The sequence below is a fragment of the Chiloscyllium punctatum genome, chromosome 37 (assembly GCF_047496795.1).
Source record: "Chiloscyllium punctatum isolate Juve2018m chromosome 37, sChiPun1.3, whole genome shotgun sequence".
Lineage (NCBI taxonomy): Eukaryota > Metazoa > Chordata > Chondrichthyes > Orectolobiformes > Hemiscylliidae > Chiloscyllium > Chiloscyllium punctatum.
In genome coordinates, this window is record NC_092775.1 from 18437115 (window position 1) to 18461526 (window position 24412).

At 40.8% G+C, this 24412-nt stretch overlaps 1 protein-coding gene across 2 annotated transcripts in view; it reads right to left on the reverse strand.

Annotated features, from left to right (window-relative positions):
* The window catches only part of LOC140462904 (translocating chain-associated membrane protein 1-like 1), a 107247-nt gene that overhangs the window by 46709 nt on the left and 36126 nt on the right, over positions 1–24412 (reverse strand). For both annotated transcript variants that reach the window (XM_072556351.1, XM_072556352.1), the window contains one exon: positions 20765–20828. In XM_072556351.1, coding sequence (XP_072412452.1) covers positions 20765–20828 — 64 coding nt within the window. The remainder of the gene's footprint in view (positions 1–20764; positions 20829–24412) is intronic.

Sequence of the window (24412 nt, forward strand, 5' to 3'; positions counted from 1 at the left end):
AACCAAAAGAGCTATAAATAGGTTCATTCACTCTTATACCTAACTTCACAGGAAAAACATTCTCAACATGCAAACTCAAGTTCTGAAATGATATAAGCTATATATCAATTTATTCTCAGTGCAAAGAAAGGAAACTATAAATATTTAAGGGCACAAAAGTCCCAAACCAAAACTCACAACCCGTTCTTACTCTGGTTATGGCCAAAGTGGTAACAAACTATAAGAACAAACCTGCATTAATATAGTGTTATCCAGTACCTAGAGAAGCTCCAAAACTTTATAACCAAAAATACATTAAGTGTAGTCAGTCAGTATTTTAAGGTAGGAAAGGTTACAATTAATTGAAACTGTGCACAACAGAATTCCACAAACAGCAGTGCAATAAAACACATTTATGGGGTCATTAATGTATTGTTAAGGGAATAAATCTATCAGGGAACCTCCTTTCTTTGTCTATAAATAGTAGTATAGGGTCTTTAACACCATTTAAGTCAAAACCAAGATTACATATCTGAAAGACAGTACTTAATGCAGCTTTTGTTCAACATGGCACTGAAATATTAGCCTAGATTACAGTGTCATCTTGGACTTAAATCCACGATCTTCTGTTCAAAGTAGACTGTGGTACCTCTTGCCAAGGTTTTAAAAAACTCCTATTGCAAATCAAGGCACCTGTTTTAGTCAAAGTCCTGGAGACACAATGCCGTACTTGACATCAAAATTGCTGATATCATATTTCATGTGATGTTCAAAAGAAGTGGAAAAGGAAGAAATGAAAAGAGTCAGAAACAAAACTCCATTTGTTGGGAGAGTCCTGCACAGTCAAATAACAGCCAATCCTAAAACATTTGAAGAAAACAATACATTTAGAATTAAAATAGCACCCAATACAAAGGTGATCCAGGAGAAGGTGGTTTCCTTTAAAAAGGTGAATCAGACTGATCCTGGGTTTTTGGCTTCTCTACCTTCTATCAGATACGGATTGAAAACAGAAGCTAATTTACTGCTGTTAATGCAGTTCAAGATTGAGATTTGGCTTTGAAACTGCGAGCATGTTGCAATCAAGTAAAATCCTGCTTCTTCTCTGCACTCTAACTATCCGTCTTTATATGCTTGCAGACACCAACATACTTGAAATATGTTATACAAAAATAAAGACTTATTTCCTTGCAGTGATCTCACCAAGAGAACTGCAGGAATAGTTAATTTTTGAAGAGTAGTCTAACAACCATTTTAGTATGGCAACAATTCTGGAAATCACAAACTATGAATTTCAAATCTGAAAATTTGCAATTGTTGTGAAGTTGTGGGTGTACTGTACCTTTAAGAGAGTTGAAAAGCTAGCAAGGACGTCGAGAAGCACAGAGAGTCCAGAATAAGGTAATAATGTAACATTTGGTACAAACAGCTAGAGCAAAACAAATTCAGCCAATTTAAATGACGCCCTAAGATTCTAATCTCCAATCAAGTTTGAATTTAGTATTTTAATAATTAAAATCAATGAAACAATCCGATGTTTTGGGGTATAAATATCAGACATTTTGAACAGTTAGCCAGAGCGGCAAAGAGAACTGCCAAAAGACCAACATATGTAGGCTGCCAGTAAGAGCTCTGAGAGGTACCTGTCTGGAGGGGTTTATACAGGAAAAAAAAAGCATTGAAACCAACCTGGAGAGAGAATTTACAGAAAAAAATCTACCGAAAAAACTCAGCAAAGCTGACTGGTTGTGAAACGTGATTATTTTTCTGTAAATCATAGTCAGGATTTTTTTTAAAATCAGACTAGTATTACAGAGGGGCAGGCAAAGGATAGGTTCAAGAGAAAGGAGTTGTAAATATTCTCTACCAGACTTTTTAAAAGTTGTTAACTTTTCCTTTAAATAGTTTTTTTTGGGATAGTTCTTTGTCTCTTGAATTTTAACAGATTACAGCACAGAGTGAATCTTTTTTATGTTGCTGGTTTAAATTAGCAGAAGGGTTTACCCTGTTTCCTCACACAGTCAGACTGTTTTCAAACTAGAATAGATGTCAGCTTTCAAACTTAAATAAAGTAGAAAAATAGTCTTTAGTAATCACTGCAAGCATAAACAAAAGTAGTATCCAGTAATCAAGTACAGCTCAAGCATCTCAATTTAGGAACCAGGTCAACATGCCCAATTTGTGAAGTTTTAGCCATACACTAAGTTAAAATTTTGACAAAGAAACTACCAAAACGTGTAGCAGATAGATACATTAAATACTAATCAAGCAGCAGTAAGAATGATAAAGCAACTAACCAGAAGGAAAATCAATAGAATCACTCAACATATTTTGTCCAATGCATACATATTCTTTTGTCAGTAACAGGAGGGTGCGATAACACATATTAATTACGTAGTTCACAAATATATAAAATGGACCATTTAGTTATTGTGTACTTGGTTCTCCAACAATGTTTCCCATAATGTTGGTCAGGAAATTGGTTGGTAGTGACAACTGTGGAAAAGCTTTGACAATACACTGACAACAATAATGGGTTGGCTCTGTCGGATCAATTACATTAACAAAACAAAGATTCTATTGAATCCATCATATTTGTTTTAGCTCTCTAAGAGCAATTAAAATTAATACTTTGATCATTAGTGATTATATATATGAGTAATTAGAGAATGAATCTTCAGAATTTATAACAGGAAAGTTAAGAAATTTAGACATATTTTAGTTATTTGAGTATTTGCTTTAGAAGGTTTGTGCCAAAGCTTTTCATCTTGCACTCATCAGGGGTTCGTGACGATTCGCCACTGCACATTCGCCGCCACCGATTAGCCACTGCCGGTTCGTCACCAACGTTTCTCCACTGGGGTCGTTTGACCTCTGCAGACTATGTACTGATTGTTTTCCCTCCCGCCTGTTCTTTCATACTTCAGTCCCCTTTATTTACACAACAACATAGTACATATTGATAAAAATAAGAGGAAATAAATATCATTTTATTGGTTTATACATAAAAATGAGTTACAAACACATGCAGTGGCGAATTGTCCTCAGCGGCAGCGAATGGTCCCATCTCACTCATCAGGACAATGAGCAAGAATTCACGGGGAAACCAAATTTACATAACGTAACAGAGTATGCTGATTGGTTGGCAAATGGACTACGGTTCATAGATAACTTGCTTTGGAGAATGCACCATTATTAGTGATGGCCAGTCAACAGCCAAGGTTTAAATTTTAAACCAACCAGGTTGAATTAGATTACTTACAGTGTGGAAACAGGCCCTTCGGCCCAACAAGTCCACACCGCCCCGCCGAAGCGTAACCCACCCATACCCCTACATCTACCCCTTACCAATTCACCTGACCTGCACATCTTTGGACTGTGGGAGGAAACCGGAGCACCCGGAGGAAACCCACGCAGACACGGGGAGAACGTGCAAACTCCACACAGTCAATCCCCTGAGGTGGGAATTGAACCCGGGTCTCTGGCGCTGTGAGGCAGCAGTGCTAACCACTGTGCCAGCGTGCCGCCCAGTCAGAGTACCTCTCACCTCTTTAGTTGAGCTGAAACTGGCATGTGTACATATATTTTCTCCATGGAAGGAACAGGGCGTATGTACAAATATGTGCAACTTCCAGCAGAAGGCTGCAGTGCAAGCCTGACAAAATGACTGTCACTGTAATTTCTCGCAAAATTTGCCAGATGTTCTTTAGCGCACATGTCCAATTAACATTGAGACATGTTTGTGAATTTTGAAAATACAAGCTGGTTGGATATGGTCAGTGACTTGCTTGGTGTAAATATTGAAAAGGGACATACCTGTGTCTACATATTTTGGCATAAAGTTATGGCTCCAGAAAGACCAACCCAAATTATTCTTTCCAAATCCCTTCATAATAAAAAAAAAGGAAAAACACCCACAATACCACTAGTTTAAAAACACAAAATCAATGATATTTTACTTAACTTTCACCACACTTCATCCCAAAAGATGAATGAAAATGAAATGAGACTCATTTTTCACCAGGATTTTTGATTTAAGGCTACTGTTATATCATATTAACAGTAGTGATATATTAACAAAAAACACAAATTACATCGGACCCGCACTTTCTAAAAGCTTATTAGTATCTTAACTTGGTTTCCATCATACGCACAAGGCATAAAGCACCCATTGGACCTTTTTTCCAGATACACGAATGGATTTTAAGTTATACAATGGAGGATCAAGCTCCACCGAAAGAAATAAAAGTTTTGTCCCAAATGTTTGAGAACCAAATGAAATAAAATATCGTGCTACGTGTAAATAAGTGTTGCTTCCACATTTTTGCTTATGTATATTTCAAAAGCCAGCAACCAAAAGACTCCAGGCCGCCACCTCCTCCAAATAGTTGTATTGAGATTTGGCCAGTTACTTCAAAACTTACTGACAGGCTGTTAGATCATAATTTTTTGTTATGTAGTAAAGCAGCATCCACAATGTCGCTGGCATCAACAGCCAGTTTGAATGGCTTCTCGTAATTCTACACAGCTAAAATCAGTGCAGTTGTTAACACAGCTTTCATGTTATCTTGATATTCTTACACCCATTCAGATTTTCTACCTTTTAACACACTTGTTAAAGGACCCATTACAATGCTGAGGTTTAGAACAGGAATCGGATAAAATCCACACAGATCAAGAGCGTGCAAAATTTCACACGTCTGTGTTAGACATGGGAAAATCCAAAAGAGCCCTTCCTTGGACTTCTCTCGGCCTTGTCCCACAGTGAGGCTCAAAGTATGACAAAAATCAATCTGAAACTGAGTAGTAACCAGATTGGCCCTTGGTAAACAGACAAATCAGTCAACTGCTCTCTTCTTTCCAAGTTTCGATGAAAAGCACCACGTCATCTATGTACTCGACATTATTACATAGCCCTTCAGTAGTTTTGTTAGTTGATTTCTGGATAATTTGTTCAATTTTTAAAGTTTCAAATAGCATAACTATGGGTTGAAGTTATCAATGTTGGTGAACCATGCATATCAAATTCTTTCAATACAATCCTCCAATCATGACATATGATTCAAGTCCATTTTTATTACCGACTTTGCAATAATCAAGACAGAAACCTTGTGTCCCATCCAGTTCCAACATCACGCTAGGTAAGCTTCAGCTACTTGGTTCAGTTATGTTGTTGCCCATTACAAACCTGATCTTGTCTTTCAATTGGAGCCAATTTCTCTGGATTAAGTCTAAAAAGTTCTTGTTTTATGAGATGCACTACCCCCACATTAATATCAGGAACAACCAAAGATGTTTGTGTGTCATATTCACACAAATTAAATTAGAATTCTCCAAAAATTCTTGCGATGCACTTCTCATTTTCTGGAAGGTAAAATATTATTCTCAACTTTTAAGCACCTCCATATTATCTAATAGGAGGATCAATTTCAGAATTTTCAATTTTATTATTTCTCTAATTATTCTGATATTTTTGTTTTGCTTCCCATTTCTTGTACTGCTCTAAATACTTGCTGACTGACTACTGTCCACATCACTATCTTTTTAGCATGTCAACATGACACATTGCAGAATTCTTCCACCTGTCCTGACTATTCACAACACAATTTACATAATTTCATTTTGATTTGTTAAGATTCAGTGAACCTCACCTTTAATGAAATCACTGCAATCACTTTCTTGCAAATAAATTCAGACTTGCCTTTTCATCTGCTCTAATTTTCACTGTTGGTTGTTTTCACTCTTCCAATGCTTCTCAGTCATCACTCACACTTTGATTAAATTCTGTCTGAAAAACCTAAACATTGGCTTGAAATCTGGTCTGAGCTTTTGCTTTCCAATTTTTCTTTAAATCAGTTTAAGTACTCCCCTTAACTCCTGTTCATTTATCAGTTCAAAATAAGTTAATACTGTGGTCTCACGAGAGGACCACACCAAAAAGTAACAAGGACCAGTGGTCGCCATCTCTTTTATGCGCAAAATTACTTTTTGAATTGATGTGCAACATTGAGTGCAGGATCTGGTGCTGTATAAATCTAAAGGCAAGTATACAAAATCATTTATTTTCTATTCTACTCACCAATTCTCAGTGCAACATCTGTAACTGCAAATTACCTGCCAGTGCCTTGAAATCTGGGTCGTAGTTTGAAACTGTTAGTTTCAGTGCAAATGGGTTTCTAAGAGGTGATGCAATACTTGGACTTAATTTTCGTTTTGGACAATGCTGTCTCACAATAGGTTTCCAGAGTCAAAGCAAGCTTTCGTGTCAAGAAGTATAGAACAGGACAAAGTGGGTACTTATCTCACTTTATATTGCTGTCTTTTGATCTGACTTCTATCGTTTTGCATTCTAAGGTTCTCCATATCAACCCCAGTGGCTTCTCAAACAGCCAGTGAAACTTGGTAGCCAACCCACTAATGTCTACTTGAAGGAATGGAAGAGACACAAAAATGGTGATTGTTTCCCATCACAACTGATTCCTGGAATTGTCTGTTGAATTGTTTGCCAGCTTCCACAGGTGTACACTATAGGTTTCTGGTTGGAACCATTTTTTGTCTTTGATTTCTCCTTTCCTTCTGTGTTTTCTCTAGATTTGCGAAGTGTTGTAATAAAAGGACCGCAGACTCAATTTTAACTTGAATGCATTCACATCACTGATCATATTCGCAAAGTCTCTTTTCACTGTTCAATTTGTTCAGGCTTTATCATTATATTCGTAAGATACCTGATGTCAAGCAACCATGCATTGCTTGAAAGCTCACTGCACACTTTATTCCTTGATTCAAGGACAGTTTCAGACATCCTATCAAAAATCATTTGCAGGACCTTACCTCGACTTAACCAGCTCATATTCAGTTCTGAGGATTTGCTCACTCAGACACAGGAGCAGAAATTAAGCCATTCAATCATGGCTGACAAGTTTCTCAAGCCCATTCTCCTGCTTTTTTTCCCGGTAACCCTGGATCCTTTTGATACTCAAGAACCTATATCAATCTTAAATACATTCAATGACTTGGCCTCCACAGCCTTCTGTGGCAATGAATTTCACAGATTCACCACTGTGCCTAGAGGTTTTCATCACCATTCTAACAAGGTCTTCTCTTTACTCGAAGGCTGTGCCCTTCTGTCCTCATCTATCCTACCAATAGAAACAACTTGCCAACAACTACTCCGTCAAGGTCATTCAGTATTCTGTATGATTCAATTACATTCTCCACTCCCCCCCCCCCCCCCCCCCCACCCCCTCATCCTTCTAAATTCCATCAAGTATAAACCCAGAGTCTTCAAACATTCCTCATATGCTAAGCTTTTCATTCCTGGAACCATTTTTGGGAACCTTCTCTGAGCATTCTTCCTACGATATGGGACCCAAAACTGCACACAATGCACCAAATGTGGTCTAACCAGAGCCTGATAGAGCCTCAGAAGTACATTCCTGCTTTTATATCAAGTCCTCTCAAAATAGATGCCACCATTGTATTTGCCTAACTACTGACTCAACCTGCATCTGCATCTTGAGTGTATCCTGGACTAGAACTCCCAAGTCTCTTTGCACTTCAGACTTCAGAGTTTCCTCCCCATTTAGAACATAGTCCATTCCTCTATTCTTTCTACCAAAGCGCAAGACCTCACACTTTCCCACATTGTACTCCATCTGCCACTTCTTTGCCCACTCTCCTAACCTGTCCAAATCCTTCTGCAGCCTCCCCACCTCCTCAATACTACCTGCCCCTCTACCTATTTTTATATTGTCTGAAATGTGGCCAGAATGCCCTCAGTTCCTTCATCTAAATTTTTAATGTATTAAGTGAAAATTGTGGCGCCAACACTGCCTTGCAGAACACCACTTGTCACTGGTTGCCATCCCAAAGACCCTTTTATCCCCACTCTCTGCTTTCTGCCGGACAGCCAAGCTTCTATCCATTCTCGCACCTTCCTCTCTCACCACGTGCCCTTGTCTTAGTCAGTAAACTTGTGTATGGTACCTTGTCAAGAGCCTTCTTGAAACATCCATTGGCTCTCCTTGGTCTAACCTGCTCATTACTTCCTCAAAAGAATTCTAGCATAATTGCCAGCCATGACCTCCCCTTGACGAAACCATGCTGACTTTACCCAATTTTACCATACACTTGCAAGTATTCAGAACGGTCATCCTTCATAATGGCTTCCAGGATCTTATGCACAACCATGAGTAGGCTATTCAGTCTGTAATTTTCCCCTCTTTTGCCTTACTCCCTTTTTAAACAAGGGAGTCACGTTAGCAATTTTCCAGATTCTTGAGATTCCTGAAAGGTAACAACTAATTTCTCCATTATCTCTTCAGCTATCTCCCTCAGAACTCTGGGGTGAAGTCCATCCAGTCCACATGATTTATCCATCTTCAGGCCATTCAGTTTTGTTTTGCACCTAATCCTTGGGGATGGCCACCATTCTCCACTCTGCCCCCTCAGTCTCAAACTTTTGGGATATTACTCCTGCCTTCTGCTGTGAAGATGGACGCAAAGTAATTCAGTTCTTCAGCCATTTCCGTGTTCCCCACTTCTCTCTCTCTAGCGTCATTTTCCATGGCCCAATGTTCACTTTTGCCCTTTATATATCAAAAGAAACTCAATTTTCCTTTATACTACTGGCTCGTTTACCCTCATATTTAATCTTCTCCCTCCTTATTTATTTTTGTTGCCTTCTGTTGGTCTTTGTAAGCTTCCCAATCTTGTGGCTTCCCACTGCCCTTCGCCATCATATACGCTTGCTCTTTTGCTTTTATGCCATCCATGGTTGCCTCATCCTCCCTGTACTATGCTTCTTTTTCCTCTGGATGAGTCTTTGCTGTGTCTTCTGAATTACTTCCAGAAACTCTTGCGATTGCTGTTCCACTGTCTATCTTGCTTGGCGCCCCTTCCAGTCAATTCTACCCATTTCCTCCCTGCAGTTGCTTGCCTCTGCAGTTGCCTTTATTCAGTGGTATTACCTCTGATTGCATCTTCTCTCTCTCAAATTAGGCAGTAAATTTCATCGTATTATGATCACTGCCTCTTAAGGGTTCCTTCACCTTAAGCTCCCTTATCAAGTTTACCTCATTGCCCAACACTAAACCCAGTATTGGGGTAAAAACAATGACTGCAGATGCTGGAAAGCAAATACTGGATTAGTGGTGCTGGAAGAGCACAGCAGTTCAGGCAGCATCCAACGAGCAGCGAAATCGATGTTTCGGGCAAAAGTCCTTCATCCTGATGAAGGGCTTTTGCCCGAAACGTGGATTTCGCTGCTCGTTGGATGCTGCCTGAACTGCTGTGCTCTTCCAGCACCACTAATCCACTAAACCCAGTATTGCCTATTCTCTCATGGGCTCCATCACAAGCTGCTCCAAAAGGCCATTTCATAGACATTCTACAAATTCCCATGGCACACTGGTTAGCACTGCTGCTTCACAGCGCCAGAGACCCGGGTTCAATTCCCACCTCAAGCAACTGACTGGATGGAGTTTGCACATTCTCCCCTGTCTGCGTGGGTTTCCTCCCACAGTCCAAAAATGTGCAGGTTAGGTGAATTGGCCATGCTAAATTGCCCGTAGTGTTAGGTGAAGAGGTAAATGTAGGGGAATGGGTCTGGGTGGGTTGCAGGTCAGTGTGGGCTTGTAGGGCCGAAGGGCCTGTTTCCACACTGTAACTAATCTAATCTAACTAGGGGCAGGAGTAGGCTATCCGGCCCTTTGAGCCTGCTCCACCACTCAATAAGATCATGGCTAATCTTTTCGTGGACTTGGCTCCACTTATCCGCGTTTTCACCATATCCCTTCATTCCTTAGTTTTTCAAAAAAAAATCTATCTACCTTAGCCTTAAAAGCAATTACTGAAGTGGTGTCAATTACTTCCCTGGACAAGGAATTCCACAGATTAACAGCCCTCTGGGTGAAGAAGTTCCTTCTCAGTTCAGTTCTAAACCTGCTCCCTCTAACCTTGAGGCTATGCCCTCTTCTCCTAGTCTCATCTACCAGTGGAAACATCCTATCTATTTTATGGATTCCCTTCATAATTCTTCTCAATTCCAATGAATATAACCATAATCTACTCAGCCTCTCCTCATAAGCCAAGCCAAGCCCCAAGAATCAACCAAGTGAACTTCCTATGCACCTCCTCCAGTGCCAGTACCTTAAGTGAGGACACTAGGTGTGGCCTCACCAGCACCTTGTACAGCTGTAACATTACCCTTCTGCTGTTAAACTCACCCCTTTAGCAACAAAGGACAAAATTCCATTTGCCTTCCTAATTACTTGTTGTACCTGCAGACCAACCTTCTGCGATTCATGCACAAGGACACCCAGGTCCCTCTGCAAACCAGCATGCTGCTATTTTTTACCATTCAAGTAATCATCTATTTTGTTGTTACTCCTATCAAAATGTATGACTTCACATCTACTAACATTGTATTCCATCTGCCACACCTTTGCTCACTCACTCAATATATCAATGTTCCACTGCAAAGTTTCACAGTCCTCTGCACACATTGTTCTGCACTCATCTCAGTGTCATCAGCAAATTTTGACACCGTACAAGTGGCCCTTAACTCCAAATCATCTATATAAATTTTAATTAATTGTGGTCCCAACACCGATCCCTGAGGCACACCACTCGACACTGATTGCCAGCCAGAATAGCACTCATTATCCCCATCTCTTTGCTTCCCGTCAATCAACCAATTCTCTATTCACGCTAATACTCTACCCCTTACACCGTGCATCGTTACCTTCTGCAGCAGCCTCATATGCGGCACCTTTTCTTGCAATCCACTACCAATTTGATTTACCCAGGCCACCTGCATATTGATATCCCTCATGATCACTGTAACTTTGCCTTTCCCACACATCTCGTCTATTTCCTGGAATATCTTGCGCCCCAGCTCCTGATTACTGTTTGAAGGCCTGTACATAACTCCAACTATGGTTTTTTTCTTCCACCTTTTGTGGTTCCTCAATTCAACCCACAGATTCGACACCATCTGACCCTACTTCGTTTCTTACTATTGATTTAGTTTCATTTCTTACTAATAAGGCAACACCACCCCTTCTGCTCACCTGCTTATCTTTTTGGATAGGATATACATCCTTGAATATTCAGCTCCCAATCCTGATCCCCTTGCAGCTATGGCTCAGTAATGCCCACCATGCCATACCTGCCAATTTTGATCTGCGCCACAAGCTCATTAACCTTATTCTTTATACTAAGTGCATTCAGATACAACACCCTCAGTCCTGTATTAAATGTCTCTCCCCCTAATATGATTTGTTTTTCCAGGTGTGCTTGAAGTTTGATTGCTAACCCTTTCTATACGCCCTGTTCTATTTGCGTCTGTGCTGGAGATTTTAATAACCTCTCCTGAGTTCCACACTTTTACCTCCTCCTTTAATTCATGTTTTCTAATTTCCCCTATTTTTTCTTCACCTTGCAGTTCATGCTGCTGCTGGTCACGCTAATGTAGACTTCTGGATCCACATCTTTGGAACATCCAGAACGCTGCTAGCTATTTTCAAGTGTGGAGCGATAGGTCACTTCTGTTTTCACGATTTGTTTCCAAGTACCTGGTTCATTTGCATTGCTCAGATACCACATGTTCAACATGGCAGCTTTTCCTGTAATTTTTTTTCATTCTGCATGAACTATTAGACAAGGGGAGGGAATAAACTGGACATCTATAGAGACCAGACATAGCAGCAAGATTAGATGAGCTGAATAGCCTCAGATTCTTGTACTGTAGTAAACTGTAGTTCACTCATCAGTTCCTAGTGTATTTTTTACTCATTTGTTTGCAATGTCACCACAATTAGCTTAGCATGCAATGATAGCTTATCTGATCCAACAAGCTGGCAAAAACTTTTGAAGGCAAGCACTTTGCTCTAACTGTGGGTCTTCTGGAAGCAGAAGTACAGATTCTACAGTACAAGTTCTTAGGAAAAAAAAAGTTACAAAATAAATAAAAAGTCCAGCGTTGCAGATTGTAGGAATAAATTAGAAAATAGAGAAACAAAGAAGTGTGGAATAACAGTCCTTCCAACCCAGTCCTGGCACTGAGATTCCAGTCCATGCTGGCCTTGACTCCAGACCACTGGACTTCATAAAGGTTCTCGAGCTCAGGAGACAGCTCTAGAATCACTTCAAGACCAGAAGTCCATGTTGAGACCACGCCACGGTGAAATATCACCATGACACACTGAGTCACAAAGACTGCAAATGATAGTGAAATTGCACTGACAGGACTGACTGATTGACCTTAGTCTCTGCTGGGACCATTCCTTGTTTGAAATGCCAACAACACTGGTGCAGTGGCCAAGAAGTTAAGTGCTTCCTTTTGGGAGAAAAAAAGTTTCACAGCAGAGATTTCAAAATCATGGAATTGTTGTGACGCAGATGGATAATACTTAGCTGATTAAACCTATTATGTCTGCACCGGTTCTCTGATCACTTTAACTCAGTGCCAATTTTCTGAGAAACTGCTCAATGGGTTTTCAAAACTGGTACCAGAAATAAAGGAATTGGATTAATTGATGATTGGGGAATTCCCCATGTATGACAGATCTAACAAAATTTAACAGTTTCACATTATCCTAGCCCAAGAAATGCTTTAATATTTTGGTACATCTTTTCCAATTGCCTGAATGACCCAGCAATGCTACTTCGAGTAACTTGCAAAATTTTATCAACATAGAGGTGGAAATAGCACCCATGGACAACTACTCAGATGTTTATGTCCTGCACTATCACAAATCTGATTTTGATACAGATCTCAAATAAATTTCATCAATTCAATTCCTGGCAAGAGTCGCCCACTTGTTAAGGTCCAACCTTATGTTATACTGGACAAATCAGTTCAATAAAATCTGGTTTGATAATTTTTTTTCATATAGTTTTTATTTACTGGGAATCTCACTGAAACAAGTATGCCTGGCCACAGATTTGGTTTGAACGATGGGTGGGTTACTCTTCGGAGGGTCGATGTGGACTTGTTGGGCTGAAGGGCCTGTTTCCATAATGTCGGGAATCTAATCTAATCTAATAAAACAGAAGCTCATCACATGAAATTAACTTTATCAAAAAAAAGATAAATTAAGTAATTGATTTTAAAACACATAGTAAAATAATGTTTTTCTACTTCCCAACAATCAGCAAAATCCAAAGAGATTCCTTCCCTATCAAATCAGTCGGTTTTACTCAACTGCAGTAAGGCGTTTAACACGGTTCCACATGGTAGACTAGTTCGCAAGATTAGATCTCATGGAATACAGGATGAACTAGCCATTTTTGTAGAGAACTGGCTCAAAGATAGAAGATTTGAAGGCCGCTTTTCAGACTGGAGGCCTGTGACCAGCCACAAGGATCGATGCTGGGTCCACTACTTTTTGTCATTTATATAAGTTAAGTTATTTGGATGTATAGGAACATAGGATGTATAGTTAGTAAGTTTGCAGAGGACACCAAAATTGGAGGTGTAGTGCACAGTGAAGAATGATAACTCAGAACAATGGGATCTTGATCAGATGTGCCAATGGGCTGGGAAGTGGCAGATGGAGTTTAAATTAGATAAATATGAGATGCTGCATTTTGGGAAAGCAAATCAGAGCAAGACTTGTATGCATAATGGCAAGGTCGTAGGGAGTGTGTTGAACAAAGAGACCTTGGGACACAGGCTCATATTTCATAGTTCCTTGAAAGTAGAGTTGCAGGGAGATAGGATGTTTGCTGTTATTGGTCAGTGCTTTAAGTATAGAAGTTGGGAGGTTATGTTACAGCTGCACAGGTCATTGGTTAAGCCACTTTTGTAAATACTGAGTGCAATTCTCGTCTCCCTGCTCCAGGAAGAATGTTGAGAAACCCGAAAGGGTTTAGAAAAGACTTATAACGATGTTGACAGGGTTGGAGAATTTCAGCTAAAGGGAGAGGCTGAATAGCTGGGGCTGCTTTCCCTGGAACATCAGAGGCTGAGGGCTGACTGCTGACCTTACACAGGTTTATAAAATCATGTGGGGCATGGATAGGCTAAGTAGACAGCCTCTTTTTTGGAGTGGGGTGTCCAGAGGGCGTAAGTTTAGGGTGAGAGGGGAAAGAATTAAAAAGGGACCCAAAGGGCAATCTTTTCAGGCAAAACGTGGTGTGTGTATGGAATGAGCTGCCAGAAGAAGTGATTGTTACTACCACTACCACAACCACATTTAAAAGCTATCAAGATGGGTTTAGAGGGAAATGGGCCAAATGCTGGCAAATGAGACTAGTTTTATTTCGGATATCTGGGTTGCCATGCACGAGTTGGACTAAAGGGTCAGTTTCCAGACTGTATGTTTCTATTACTCTAATTAGGCCTGCACTTGAACAAGATATTTCAGTACAGCTACAACACTCATCTACCCAACATGAGAAAATTGCCCAGATATATATTGTGCGTAAAAAGCCTAACAACCTGGCCGATTATCGCCCATCAGTCTACGCCTCAAAGTGAAGGAAGGGGCTGTCGATAGTGCCATCAGATAACACTTGAAAATAAACAAATTGCTCAGTGCTGTTAAGTTGGGTTTCAGCAGGGCCATTCAGCTCCTGAGCTAATTACTACTTCAGTTTAAACAAGCGCTGAACTCAAGGGAAGATAATGACTGCCCTTGATACCAAGGCAACATTCCAACTGAACCTGGTGAAGATCCCAAGTCAAAATGGAATTATCAGGAGAAAACTCTGCTCATTGAAGGTCACACTTTGCACAAAAGGATGATGATTGAGGTTGTTGGAGGTCAGCCATCTGAGCTCCAGTACATCTCTCCAGGAGTTCTGCAAGGTCAGGCCATTGGCCTAACCATCTTCAGCTGGTTCAATGACCTTCCTTCTTGAAAAGGTCAGAAGCGAATATGCTTGTTGATGACTGCACAGATATTGAAGCAGTCTGAGTCCAGATTCAAGATCCTGGATGACATTCAGGATGGTGATGTAAAGTGGCAAATAACATTAACACCACAGAGTGCCTGGCAATGGCCATACTCAACAAGAGAATCTAACCACTGCCCCTAGACATTCAACGGCCTTACCCCACTGAATCCCCCACTAACAACATTCTGGGGCTTGCCACGGAACCCAAAACTTTAAATGGACTGACAACAGAAATATTGTGGGTACAAGAGCAGGTCACAGGATAGCAGTTCTGCAGTGATTAACTCATCTCCTGACTCCCCAGTGCACAAGTCAGATGTGTGATGACACGTTGTCTATGTGGACAAGTGTAGCTTCAACAAAACAAGTTTCACACCATCCTGGAAAAAGCAACCTGTTTAACTAGCCACCCTGCCCCCACCACGATGCAGTTTCAGCAATATGCATCTTCTACAAGATGCAATACACTAACACACCAAGACACCTTCCAAACCCCATGATCCTGACTTTTCATGCAGATACATGAAAATACCACACAATCTGCAAGTTCTCCTTTAAGTCATACACAACCCTGATTGGAACTACATGGCTATTCATTCACTGCCTCTGGGTATAACCAAGGAACTCACTTCCTAACATGCACACACCCTAAAAATGACAAATTTGAGACAGCGGCTCACTGACACTTCCTAAAAGGCAATTCAGGATGGAAAATAAAATGTGTAGCTCTTGCCATGAAAAAACACGAAAATCAATAGTGTGGCAGTAGCCCCCTATACAAATCCAGCAGTTTGGGTTTATACATTTCCATAAATTTTGACATTTGCTGCCACAGAAGAAATCATCCCATTGTGTACGCTGGTTTGGGATAAGCTAAAATTGACATAGTTTGAGAGAACTATAGACCTGCTCTCTTACTAAAGAGACAAAATTGGTGGAGTTTTAACCTGAGGGCCACCACACCTCAGACAAAGCGAGAGGTTGAGAAGCAAAGTCCTTCATGTAGCCTCAGCCAGTGCTGGAACTGAACCCACATTGTTAGCTTCATTTCTGCATTGCAAACCAGCCATCCAACCAATTAACATAACCATGGAATCGGATTATGCATTAGTTTCTAGCCATCTATAAAGACGTGCATTCTTTTACTAGCACTGTGGATGCAGAGTACATCGTTTCAAAAGGGATTCAGTGCACAATGCCATGTGTTGCAGTTGAATATCAAATTTTATCATTAAGTATCTGGTCCAGGATACAGATGGACAGAGCTTAAGTAGCATGAAGGATTCCATCAGCATAATGAACTAAGAAGAGTATAATTGGGAAGTCATCTGTATATATTTTGAGCCCTGTCTGCCTGGCCAAGTTCAGGAGCAAGTCAGCATGCCACTGTTTTAGAGGCAGTGATGTCCAGTAGCAGCTTGCCTGCCTTTAGCTTCTTTTGGGAGTTAGTTTGATACAGTGACTTGATTCCATGTTGCATCCCCAATGAAAACAGGCCTGTTCAACTCCTCCTTTCATATTAAAACATTCTTAAAATACAGCCTTTTCTTCCAAACTCTCAAACTTATTCTGATGAAGAGTCACCAGACTTGAAACATTAACATTAGCTGCCCCACATGTGCTACCAGACCTGAGTTTCATTGTAATTCCTGTTTTAGTGTCAAGCTTATTAACTGACCTGTCAATCAAATAAACACATTGCTTTCTATTGCAACCTGACCTGTAAGTGAACATGCATGAAATTCAACAGGGATGAGGACCTGGGAGTTAGGTTGGAAGCTAAATGGCAGGACAAGCAGAGTAGTAATCTTGGCATTGCCAACAGTGCCACGTGCGAGTGAAACTAGAAACAGAGTGACTGCAGCTGAACACATGGCTCGAGAGCTGGTGTAGAAGGGAAAGCTTCAGATATGTCTATCATGGGATACCTTCTGTACAAGGAGGACAGGTTGCACCTGAACTGGAGGGATACCAATATCCTGGACGGGAGGTTTGCTTGAGCTCTTCAGGAGGGCTAAACCTCGTTTGGCGGGGGATGAGAACGGGAGCTATGGATCAGAGGTACAATAACTGATGAACACGCAAATTCAGCATGCAGAGAGTCTGTTAGGAAGGATAGACAGTTGATAGAGCAAAGTTGCAGTCAGTGTGATGGGTTGAAGTGTGTATTTTAATGCAACAAGTATCAGGAATAAGGGTGACGAACTTAGAGCCTGGATCAGTACTTGGAACTACGATGTTATGGCCATTACAGAGACATTGGAGATCACAGGGACAGGAATGGTTGTTGGATATTCCGGGGTTTAGGTGTTGCAAAAGGAATAGGGAGGGAGGTAAGAGGTGGGAGAGTGGCATTGCTAATCAAGGATATTATCGCAGTTGCAGACAGGGTAGATTGTCAAGGAGGATTTGTCTACCGAGTCATTATGAGTGGAAGTTAGAAACAGGAAAAGGAGCAGTCACTTTATTGGAAGGTTTCTGTAGAACTCCCAATAGCAACAAAGACACAGAGGAGCAGATAGGACATTTTGGAAAGGTGCGGAAGTAACAGGCGTGTTTTCATGGGAGACTTTAACTTCCCTAATATTGTTTGGAACCTTCTTTGTTCAAATGGTTTAGATGGAGTAGTTTTTGTCAGAAGTGTCCAGGAAGGGTTTCTGACTCAATATGGAGATAGACCGACTAGAGGGGAGGCCATATTGGATTTGGTGCTTGGCAATGAACTATGCCAGGTATCGGGTCTCTCGGTGAGAGAGCATTTCAGTAATAGTGATCGCAACTCCTTGACTTTACCATACTCATGAAGAGGGATAGGAGCAGATGGTATGGGAAACTATTTAATTGGGGGAGGGGAATTAGAATGCTATCAGACGGGAACTGTGCAGCATAAATTGTAACAGATATTCGCAGGGAAATGCATGACAGAAATATGGAGGTTGTTTAGGGAGCATTTACTGTGAGTGCTGGATAGGTTTGCCCCACTGAGACAAGGAAGGGATGGTAGGGTGAAGGAACCTTGGATGACAAAAGAAGTGGAACATCTAGTCAAGAGGAAGGAGGAAGCAAGGATCAGACAGGGCTCTAAAGGGTTACAAGATAGCCAGAAAGGAACGTAAGAATGGACTTAGAGGCAGAAGGGAGCAAGAAAGAGTCTGATTAAGGAAAAGCCTAAGGCATTATGCACTTGTGTGAGGAACAAGAGGATGACCAGAGTGAGGGTAGGGCTGATCAGAGATAGTAGAGGGAACTTGTGTTGGATTGGAGGTCCTTAATGAATACTTTGCTTCAGTATTCACTACTGAGACCTTGCTGTTTGTGGGACAGTGTGAAACGAGCTAATATGCTCCAACAGGTTGGATGTTAAGGAGAAAGATGTGCTGGAAATTTGAAAAACACAGGATAGATATGTTCCCTGGGCCAGACAGGATATATCCAAGGTTACTGCAAGAAATGAGGGAAGAGATTGCTGCACCTTTAGTGATGACCTTTGTGTCCTCACTGGACAAAAGTGAGGACAGAGTGTAGATCAGAGTGGCGCTGGAAAAGCAGAGCAGGTCAGGCAGCATCCGAGGAGCATGAAAATCGATGTTTTGGGCAAAAGCCCTTCATCAGGAAGAGAGGCAGGAAGCCTCCAGGGTGGAGAAATAAATTTGGGGGGTGGAGAAATAAATTTTGGGGTGGGGGGGGGGGCTGGGGAGAAGGTAGCAAAGAGTACAATAGGTGAATGGAGGTGGGCATGGAGGCGATAGGCCAGAGGGGAGGGTGGAGCAGATAGATGTGAAGGGAGATTGGCAGGTAGGACAGGTCATGAGGACAGTGCTGACCTTCTCCCCACCCTCACCATTTATCTCTCCACCCTGGAGGCTTCCTGCCTCCATTCCTGATGAAGGGCCTTTGCCCAAAACATCGATTTTCCTGCTCCTTGGATGCTGCCTGACCTGCTGTGCTTTTCCAGCACCACTCTGATCTAGACTATGTCCTCACTGTCCACTGAAGTCGTACCAGATAATTGGAGGATGAAAAACATCCTTGTTCGAGGGAGCAATTAGGGACAACCCTGGGAATTACAGAGCAGTCAGTCTTACGTTGGTGGTAGGCAAATTATGGATTCTGCGAGACAGAATTGATGATTATCTCTAATCAAGCTATGCTTTTCCAAATAGTTAGCATGGCTTTGCTGGGGGCAAGTCATGCCTCAAAAGCCTTGTTGAATTGAGGATGTGACAAAACACTTTGAAGAAGGTAGAGAAATGGATGTGGTGTACATGGATTTTGGCAAGGCAATTGATATGGTTTCCCATGATAGGCTCATTCAGAAAGGAAGGGGACATGGGATGAAAGGAAATTGACTGTCTGGATACAGAATTGGCTGGCCTATAGAAGACAGGTGTTGGTAGTAGATGGAAAGTATTCAGCCTGGAGTTCGGTGACCTGTGGTGTTTTTGACATTTTTATGAATGGCTTGACTGAATAAGTGGAAGGCTGGGGTGAGTAAGCTTGCTAATGACACAAAAGTTGATGGAGTTGTGGATAGTGTAGGCTGTTGTAGGTTGAGGGAGGAACAGAGGGAATTTGGGGTCCATGCCTATAGATCCCTCAAAGTTGCAACAGTTGTTAAGACAGCATATGGTGTATTGGCTTTCATTAGCAGGGGGATGGAGTTCAAGAGCCACGAGGTTATGCTGCAGCTCTACATAGCCTTGGTTAGACCACATTTGGAATATTGTGTTCAGTTCTGGTCGCCTCATTCTCGGAAGGATGTGGAAGCTTTAGAGAGGGTGCAGAGGCAATTTAGCAGGATGTTGCCTGGACTGGAGGGCATGTCTTATGAAGAATGGTTAAGGTAGCTAGGGCTTTTCCCATTGGAGTGGAGGATGATGAGAGGTGACTTATTAGAGATGTACAGCATGTCAAAAGGCATAGATAGTGGATAGGCAGAGACTTTTTTTCTCCAGAGTGCAAATACCTATTACAAGGGGGCATAATTTTAAGGTGATTGGAGGTAGGTTCTTTACACAACGAGTGGAGTATGTCTGGAATGCACTGCCAGCAGTGGTGGTAGAGTCAGATACATTAGGGACATTTAAGCGACTCTTTGATAGGCACACAGATGACGGCATAATGAACAAAACTGACGAGACATCTTTACCAAAGTGTTGTGGACACAGATTTGCTCAAAGTGCTCAAAGTACTCCAAGTGGGTCTAACCATAGCAAGGGGAATTAATGTCAATACGTCTGGAGCCCCGACATTTTTAAACTAGCATGACAGTATCTGTGGACTGATAATGGGAATTGTGCACTGGGAGGTTTTTTATTCATACATTGACAACATTGAAGTGCATTTGCCTTGTTTTCAGTTTAGAGGATTCAGGATTTTTTTGGCTTTGATACGTGGGGGAAGAGGAGGAGATATAGCTCAAACTTTTCATTTCAGATCACAAGTCAGTCTGGCTGGAGTTAGATGTTAAAATAGGATTTCGCCATTTTTAATTGTTAGAAGTTTAGTTTGAAAGTTCCAGACCATAAGTGTTTGGTTAAAATCCTGAAGGGGCTATTTCAAAACTCAGTTTTGTGCATAGTCTCCAGACCAGAAATTGAAAGAAACAATTAAACCTATAGATGCGATAGAGAAAGAATTTTTTTGTTTAGAGTACAATAAAGTGCTGGTTTTGGGATGTATGGGATTATATTGTTACTGCATTTTTAAATCTTTAAAATTGCAATATATGTAAATAGGTTGTTTATTTTCTTCTCTCTTCTTTTGCATAAAGAAGTTTCACTGTTAATGTACAGCATTTGTATCAGTAAAACTTATTAAACAAAGTTACCATCAAGTCAGATGTTAACTCCAAAATAAATATTCAATGGCTATCTCTTACCTACGTTGGTGTATGTAACATTGTATTGTACAGTGATGAACATGATGGCAAACTTGGCTGTGATCTGCAAACAAAGACAAACAGCTTAGACCTCAAATTACTTCACATGCGAAACAAAATGAAACATAATTGCCCAATGAAATGGAAAAGTACACAATGTTTTTCTTCTTTGGGGCACCAGGTAGAAATTGACAACAATATTTAATTGCTAAAGCGATTAAGTTCATAAATGTTTTCAACACGCTAATATCCTGACACTATAATTTTCACTTGATAAAATGTCCACAGGAGTGGCCAATTTGACATTTATTCAGTGTGCATTGGAGCCAAAACAAGTTAGGCAAAAGGAAGGGGGGGGGGGGGGGGGGGGGAATTGAAAAATCAGCTAAAAGAAAATTTGAAGTAAATTCAGTGGCTATGGAGATAGTTAGGAAGTGAAGAAGAGGACGTTAAGAGTAATTGCACACAAGACTTTGCAAAACAGATTCCAAATCCAGGAGGAGAGTTGATGGCAAATCATGTTTTGGAATAAAGGGTACTTCTGTACTTTTCAATTACAATAGGAAAACTTAAGATATTTGATTCGGTTTTTTCATGCTTCATGTTATAAGACTGTTGTAAGATCATTGGTTACATTTCTTTCTTTGAATTAGACAAAATATTCCTCATAATCTTAGCACTGAATATTTATCAATTATCATGGATCATGCACTTGTCACGTAAAAGGAACCAAGAAATAGACACATCAAAGATACTTCCTCCAATAACAGAGTCTGTAGAGTAATTCACTGCCAGTGAATGTACAACTTGGCGAACACGAGTCAAATTACAAGACAATTTGGTTTTCTTCTTGGTACAAATGTTGAAGGATGAGAGACAGTAAAGTGCAAGTATTTATGGGTATTTTCTGTTTAAGAATAAAAATGCAAGTTGTTTGAAAATATATATCGTTCTATCAATGAATTGCTATAGGTGCAGTATCTAAATTTTAAAAGTAGGAATAGTTTAGTCACTACACTTAAGCATTAGATTGATGAACTTCAAACGTTGGCAAATCAGTATGTTGGTATATCGCACATATATAATACAAATTGGAAAGAAGAAAGACTTTTTAAACCACGTGTTTCAGAAATGGAGAAAATAGGAAGAAAAGTTCATTAAGCAGAATTGATCATTGATCAAGATCATGGCTGATCCTCTATTTTAAATGGCACACTCTCTCTCTCCCCAAATCCCCTTGGCACGTCAAGTCACTATAAATATATTTTTTCTTAAATATATTCAACTTGTGGTAGAGAATTCCACAGGGTTACCAAGCTCTGAATGAAGAAATTTCTTATTTCAGTTGGAACAGCCTTCACCACATATTCTGAGACTGTGACCTCTTGTTCTAATGCAGACAAACCGTCATATCTGCATACAATTTGCCCAGCTGTTAGATTTTCCTAATCGCAACACAACCTTTTCATTCTTGAAAACTGCAATGATTACAGGTACAGTTGACTCAATCTCTCAGACGACAAACATGCCATCCCAGAAACAATCCCAGTCAAAATTCGCTAGATTTCTTCTTTGACAAGTATAAATGTTCTTTAGTACAGAGACCAAGACTGCACTCTATATTCCAGGTGCGGTCTCACCATGGCCCTGTACAACTGTAGCACGATTTTCTTCTCATGTAATTAAGTCTTCTTGAAATAAAGACCAACACCATTGCCTTTGTGAACTGTTTACTGCACCTGAAGATTTGCATTTCATGACCAGATTACTGGACACCAGAGTTCCTTTGAACATCAGTATTTGACAGGTCGTCTGCTATTCTGTTTTTGCATTTAAGTAGAGAGCGCCATACTTATCCTTATTATACTTTATCAGCCATGTACTTGTCCACTCCTTCAGCTGGTCTAAATGGCTTTGAAGCCGCTGTAGATCCTTCTTACCTCTTGGAATTCCACCTTGTTTTGAGTGGGTAGCATACTTGGAAATATTGCATTTGATTTCCACATCCAATTCATTAAAATATATTGCGACTAACTAGTGCTTCAAGCACAGACCACTGGTGTACTTGCCACTGCCTTCCAACCAAAAAGGTTCGGATTCATTCTAACCCTGTTCCCCATCTACTAAATACTTCTCCTTCCATATCAATATATTGCCACCAATCTCACATGCTTTGGGTTTGAACTCACCTCTTACAGAGGACTAAGTCAAAAGCTTCTCAAAACTTTGCTTATTTATTACACTAGCCATATCCTCAAAAAAAAACTCCACCAGATCCATCAAATACAATCACATAAATCCACGTTGACTTTGCTACTTTGAAAGTGGTCATCATCACTTTTTCTAATTATAATTGAGGGCAGCGTTTTCAAAATATTGATGGTAAGCTCACAAGTCTATGAGTCCAGATTTCCCCTTTCCTCCTTTTTAAAAGGGGAGGTTACATTTGCCACCTTCCAATATGACAGGACTGTTCAAGAGTCTACAAAGTTTTAGAAGCTTAAAACTAAGTGTCTATTTCAGTACGCTGGGATGCAGATCATCAGATCTTCGGGCAATGAATCAGCTTTCACTCCCATTAATTTCTCAAGCACTTTATTAATAATCATCTCCTTCCTAATTTGCACTTGCTTCCTTGACATTTCTGGAAAGTTATTTGTATTTTCTTCTAGGACAACAGAGCAAAAAAGTTATTTTCTGCTTTAGTTCATTTGTAGAACATGTGCGTCACAGGCTGGCCAGCATTTATTGCCCATCCCGAGTTGCCCTTGAGAAGATGGTTGAATAGCGTGAAGCTGGAAAAGCACAGCAGGTCACAGCATCTGAGGAGCAGGCAGTTGACATTTTGGGCACAAGCCCTTGAGCTGCCTTCTTGAACCACTCCAAGTCCACCTGCTTTGGGGTGACTTAGAAATGCCATTACGGATGGAATTGCAGGAACTTGACCCAGTGACAGTGAAGGAACAGTGACAAATTTCCAAGTCTAAGTAGTGAGTGGCTTGGAATGGAACTTGGAGGTGGCATTGTTCTCATTTATCTGCGGCCCCGCCCTTCTAAATTGAAATGGTCATTGGTTTGAAAGGTGCTATCTGAGGATCTTGGGCGAATTTCTGCAGTGTACCTTGTAGATACTATACACAGTTGCTGAGCGTCAGTGATGGAGGGAGTGGAAGTTTGTGGATGCAGTGCTAATCAAGTGCGCTTGGTATCAAACTTGAGTGCTGTTGGAGTGGCACCCATCTAGGCAAGTGTGGAGTATTCCGTTGCACTCCTGATTTGTGCCTTGCAAATGATGGACAGGCTTAGCAACTCTGGAGTTAGAAGGCAAGTTACTCGTCACAGTATATCTAACCTCTGACCTGCTCTTTTAGTCACAGTATTTATGTGGTGAGTCCAGCTGAGTTTCTGGGGCTGGTGAGTGGTAATCCCCAGGAAGTTGACAGTAGAGAATTCAGTGATTGTAACGTTACTCAATGTAAAGGCGCAGAAATTAGATAGTCTCTTCCTGACAATTGCGTGGCATGAATATTGCTTATTACAGGTCAGCTCAAGCTTGCATATGGTCAGATCTTGTTGCATTTGAACATGGAATGCTTCAGCAGCTGAGGAGTTGCTGATGGTGTTGAGCATTATTGATGACACCTTCCA